Source organism: Aplysia californica, unplaced genomic scaffold (genome assembly GCF_000002075.1).
Source record: "Aplysia californica isolate F4 #8 unplaced genomic scaffold, AplCal3.0 scaffold01087, whole genome shotgun sequence".
NCBI lineage: Eukaryota > Metazoa > Mollusca > Gastropoda > Aplysiida > Aplysiidae > Aplysia > Aplysia californica.
In genome coordinates, this window is record NW_004798357.1 from 72,898 (window position 1) to 77,738 (window position 4,841).

Consider the following 4,841-nt stretch of genomic DNA (forward strand, 5'->3'; position numbering starts at 1 on the left):
AGAGAGAGAGAGAGAGAGAGAGAAGGGGGTGGGGCAAAAGTATAAGTCTATATCGTTCTTATAGGCATATATTCACTAATGATATCAGCTAATAATGATAGTAGTTCGGTTTTTTTTTTTGGTAAATGTTTTACGGGCACTAGCGATACGAACCCGGGACCTTTGAATGAGAGGCGAACACCAACGCCGATCAAGGCCACGAAAGCCCCGATAGCGCTTCTAATGAATTGGGTAGGCTACCATAACAATGATGTGATACTTAGTCTACAGTAAACTTACTTTTGTCTTCCCTGTGTATGAAAGAACTTCTTTTTCAGGAAAAAAAAATATTCGTGGCCAGCGGAAAAGCAATTAATTACTGCTTGATCATGTGTAATACATGACAGTATAGTATGATAGATTATAGATCTTCCTTTCTTCGAAAGGTCTTTTAAATGAGCAATCTTGACTCTATACTACAAAGCATCTTGTTCGAGATGATTGAAAAGAAGGCATATTTATTTAAATTAATTTTTTTTTAAGTTGATTGATTGATTGATTGAACAATATCACCTTGCAACAGGTGCATGTTTTTTTTTATCCACCGCAAACTTTTGAGAGGATGATCAATAATGGGCCCGGCATAATATTATGTTCAAAATAAATATCAATATCTCGAGCCTCTTAAGCTCTCAGAGGAGTAGCCATTCTACAAAAAATGATTAATATTCGAGGGAAAACAGTGAAACAAGGAAGTGAACTAAAACCAAAAAACAAACAAAAAACAATCTATCCACTGACGTGCATTGTCCACCTTTCGGAGAATTCTTCGAATAGCTGCGATCTGATTTTAATCCGACTGCCCCCCCCCCCCCCCCATATTACCCGGCCCGGAAGGAAGTTGCAGGTGGTGGTTGCTTTCACACTTGTTATTGTTGCGGAATGAGCGAATGAGGAATAGGAGGGGAAGAGAATTTCGGTTTCCTAGATCTACTTCAAAGCCAAGCACATTAACACTGTGATGGTCAAAATGACTGTGATGTCGGTCTTCATCATTTGAAGAAATATCATCGTTCATCAGTGCTCGAACGTAAGAGTTAAACATGCATGTTTGTAAATTGCAAGTTCAAGTCAAGTTACAAGTAGGCCTCTTTGTACATTAGATCTAATATAATCTAGCATGATTAGCAGACCACCTTTAACAACTCCCGTCTCTTGTCATGTTTGTAAATTGCAAGTTCAAGTATGCCTCTTTGAACATTAGCAGACCACCATTAACTCTCATCTCTTGTCCCTGGTAAGATTGTACTTTACCGGACCACCGGTGGAAACTACTTTTGCTATGGCGCCCCTGGTGCCTAGTGGTCCGCTATTCTTTCTTTCTGAGCTCCCCTACTCACTCTCCTACTCAGTTTCTACGTCCTCACCCTGCGACTGCCAACAACCGACTGACGTCTCTTACCGGATTTTTCAGTGATGTGCCACTGTTGTGCCCTTTGACCCACGACCCTGACACCTTGAGGCTAATTGGTCAGTCTAATCAGGTGGTCCACTATTCTTATTTGCTCGCGACTCTGCTAGGCTAGTCCTACACTCCTGGTCCAGTAAAGTACAATGGAGGACGAAAGCTCATTTGCATAACTGCAGCCCCCTCGGCCCTGCTCGCCACTTGGCGAGTTCTGTGAAGCACGGCTCGGCCTGTTCCAAGTCTAATTAGATGTACCCCAATTGTCCACTTAACTCCATGGTCCGCTCATGTTAATGTTTATATGTGTGTGTGTGTGTTTTTAAATTATTATTGCCAGGGGCTGCCCCCCTGAAAACCCCCTCTGTTGTTATATTGATATATGTAAACACGATTGTCCGCTCATTTTATTGTTTGTTTTGCATTTTTGTGTGTTTTCTTTATTATTGTTTCCAGGAGGGCAAGCCCCCCTGAACACCACCCCCCCCTCCCCACTGCTGGTATGATACATGGTGGTCCACCTAAGTTAAATCCCCTATCCACCCTCAACCGCCACCTCTCGCTCACCTCGCCTCGCCGCTGGCTTGCGCTGTGAGCGAAGTCGCCCGCGTAACTAGATCTACCTTTTGTCCGCACGTAGAGAACTATGAGTGCGTAGTTAGGCTAGGCGTGCGTAGTAATCTCGAGCCCAGACGGGTGGTCTGGTGAAGTACAATCCAGCCAACCCCCTCTCACAAGCTGATAAGACATTATGAGTAGTTACGCCCATTCGAATAACCTTTCTAGACGCTTTTGTTGTTATGAATGACCTGGGGTTCGAAAGGGGATAAATATAGGTCAATTTTTGAATGTTTTGCACTCAAATTGTTCTTTGTACCTGCACAATGGTATTCAAAATTACCGAACAAGCTTATTTTTTATCAGGTAGTATCATTTCATACAAAATCAAGCTCATTTGAAAGGTTTTGTAAATAAAAATGGAAGTCTTGTTTCCTGACTATCCTTTCGAGCTCCTCATGTCTAAGTTGGTCAATTTCTTCTCTAATTTCATTGGACGAATATCTAGAGCTACCAACTTGGCATGTTGTGAATGAGACGTATGCCTCGGTTACGAACCAACGCAGGCTGTTCTAGAAGAAGGCCACAAACGCTCACAAACTCAAGCAGACTGATGCACACACACTTGACCTACGTGAATGGGGATCCAACACGGGACCCGAATTGAACGGGAGATGATGCTCGGCGCGCGTGCCCTGAGCCAGGGGCCAGATTGACGCGGGACCAGAACGCAGGCAAGGTGCCGAAATAGGCTTATCGGGCGACATAAACCCGGCCCCCGCAGGACGAGGGCTACTTTTAGATCTAGATCTAGAGTCTAGATCTACTCCAGCCAGTAGAAAGGGTGGTGTTTTTCGGTAGTTCCCACCCCCCTTATTTGAGCCTAGATCTACATCTAGATCTAGATCTATACGTTTGATGCGCGACGAGCTAAGATATCAAACTTAACAACTGCAAAACATCAAATTATGGTAAAAGTCTCCCCCACCATATTTTTATTGGGTCAGGGGGGCCCCCTGAAACCCCCCTACTCTTGGGGCCACAACCGGCAGGCAAGAATTGTGGAGGGGGGGGGGGGGGGGCAGTAAATAGGGTGGTGCAGGGGGGTCCCTGCTAAAGTCACAAAAATAATAAGGAAATCTAGATCTACCCTAGGCCTAGTTTGCGACAGTTTTTAGTGCCAAAAAAGTATTCCCGGCAGGTGCATCTGCTAATGTTCTATTTTACCGTTGAAGGGAGGTGCACGTTTCGGTCCTGTGCTAGGTGTGTAGCGTGTGTGATAGATATGTCATGTTGTTCCAGTTCCCGAACCTTTTTAACCCCATCCGGCCCGTTCTTTCTTGGTAGTGCTGTCAGTATTGATATTATATAATTCTTTTTATAACTTACTAGTGCAACAATAGAGGCCTGATTTACAGACTATTCCTTGCCTAGGCCCTAAACCTAAACAAATTGTCTTTGGGTAATTGATTGAATTTCTGGGACGTGCAATGACTCAATTTTCTCATCTTTTACTTTCTGCCTGATAGTTAGGCTGCTGTAGAATTTAATTTTGATTTAATGATATATGGAGTTAACCTATAATTATTATAGTCAGTGATCATAATCTCCCGCAGATCCCCGGAAAGTGCGTATTTATAACAACGTATTATATATATAATATAAATGCATATGTGTAAAATGTTATATGAGAAAAATATATCAAATCAAGTTTTTTAATGTTTCAGCCCCCCCTCCCCCCAACCTCCTTATCATTGATTATAAATTACTATATATGAGTTGTTAAATTACTTCTGATATAGGATGGATCATTTTAATTTTTAAAGAAATCTTTAAAGAACTCAGTGACTGTGATACAAGAATAGAATTCTCTTGTTACAATCAACATGGATTTTTAAAATATAATAGCTGCTGTAACTGTCTAGCTATTGTCATGTAAATGAAAATCAAATGCGGAAACTGGATAATTGGCAATTAATCTTAATTCCTGAAAAATGTTCTTTATTTTCTTTCAGTTTCTCTTTGGCGGAAGTGAATATATAACAAGAGGTCACAGAGTGAAAGAGGTCTATATTTTTTCCAACCGACATGGCTGATGACTATTATTTGGACGATATGGATCTAGACATGTCAGACGATCCTTATGATCAGCTGACGGAAGAAGACATTGTCGATTTCCTAGAGAATCACGATGGAGAGCTCACCCCTGAAATGATGGAGCTGCTGGAGGCTTACAGGAATGGGTAAGGTTTATTTTTTTTTAGTAAAAAGTTATAGAAATGGGTATAAAATAGTTTTTTTTTCAGTAATATTGAAAGTGAGTAAAATTGGAGAATACACACACGTCACTCATGACAGATTTTCTGGTTGCTTTTAAATTGCTCCTGAGGGATTTAGATATGATAGGCCAGAGATATTTGACTGATCTCCTAACAGCGCAATGAAAAGAGTGATCTCCATAAATTTTTGTTACTTATTTTACCAGGGACAGCTCAAAATAGGACTCATTAATTGTAGGCCTACTCATATATATATATATATATATTTTAAAAAACCGTCATGGAAAGACAGATGAAGTCATGTGTGATAGACCATGGTCTTCATGTGCTATGCAGTGTAGAAGAAAAAGAAAAAAACTTCACTGACATTTTTGTGCACTGCGATACAGCCTAACATTGTTGATTGTAGTACACTGCGGTATTGCCTAACATTGTTGATTGTAGTAGTAGTACACTGCGATACAGCCTAACATTGTTGATTGTAGTACACTGCAGTATAGCCTAACATTGTTGATTGTAGTACACTGCGGTATAGCTTAATATTGTTGATTGTAGTACAC

The 4,841-nt window shown here is 41.1% G+C and overlaps 1 protein-coding gene across 1 annotated transcript in view; it reads left to right on the forward strand.

The window, feature by feature from the left end:
• The first annotated feature begins 891 nt into the window (after positions 1-891).
• The window catches only part of LOC101859529, a 7,294-nt gene continuing 3,344 nt past the window's right edge, over positions 892-4,841 (forward strand). Inside the window, exons 1-2 of the mRNA XM_013089947.2 lie at positions 892-1,069; positions 4,018-4,245. Of these exons, the coding sequence (XP_012945401.2) occupies positions 4,091-4,245 (155 nt within the window). The 5' untranslated portion in view covers positions 892-1,069; positions 4,018-4,090. The remainder of the gene's footprint in view (positions 1,070-4,017; positions 4,246-4,841) is intronic.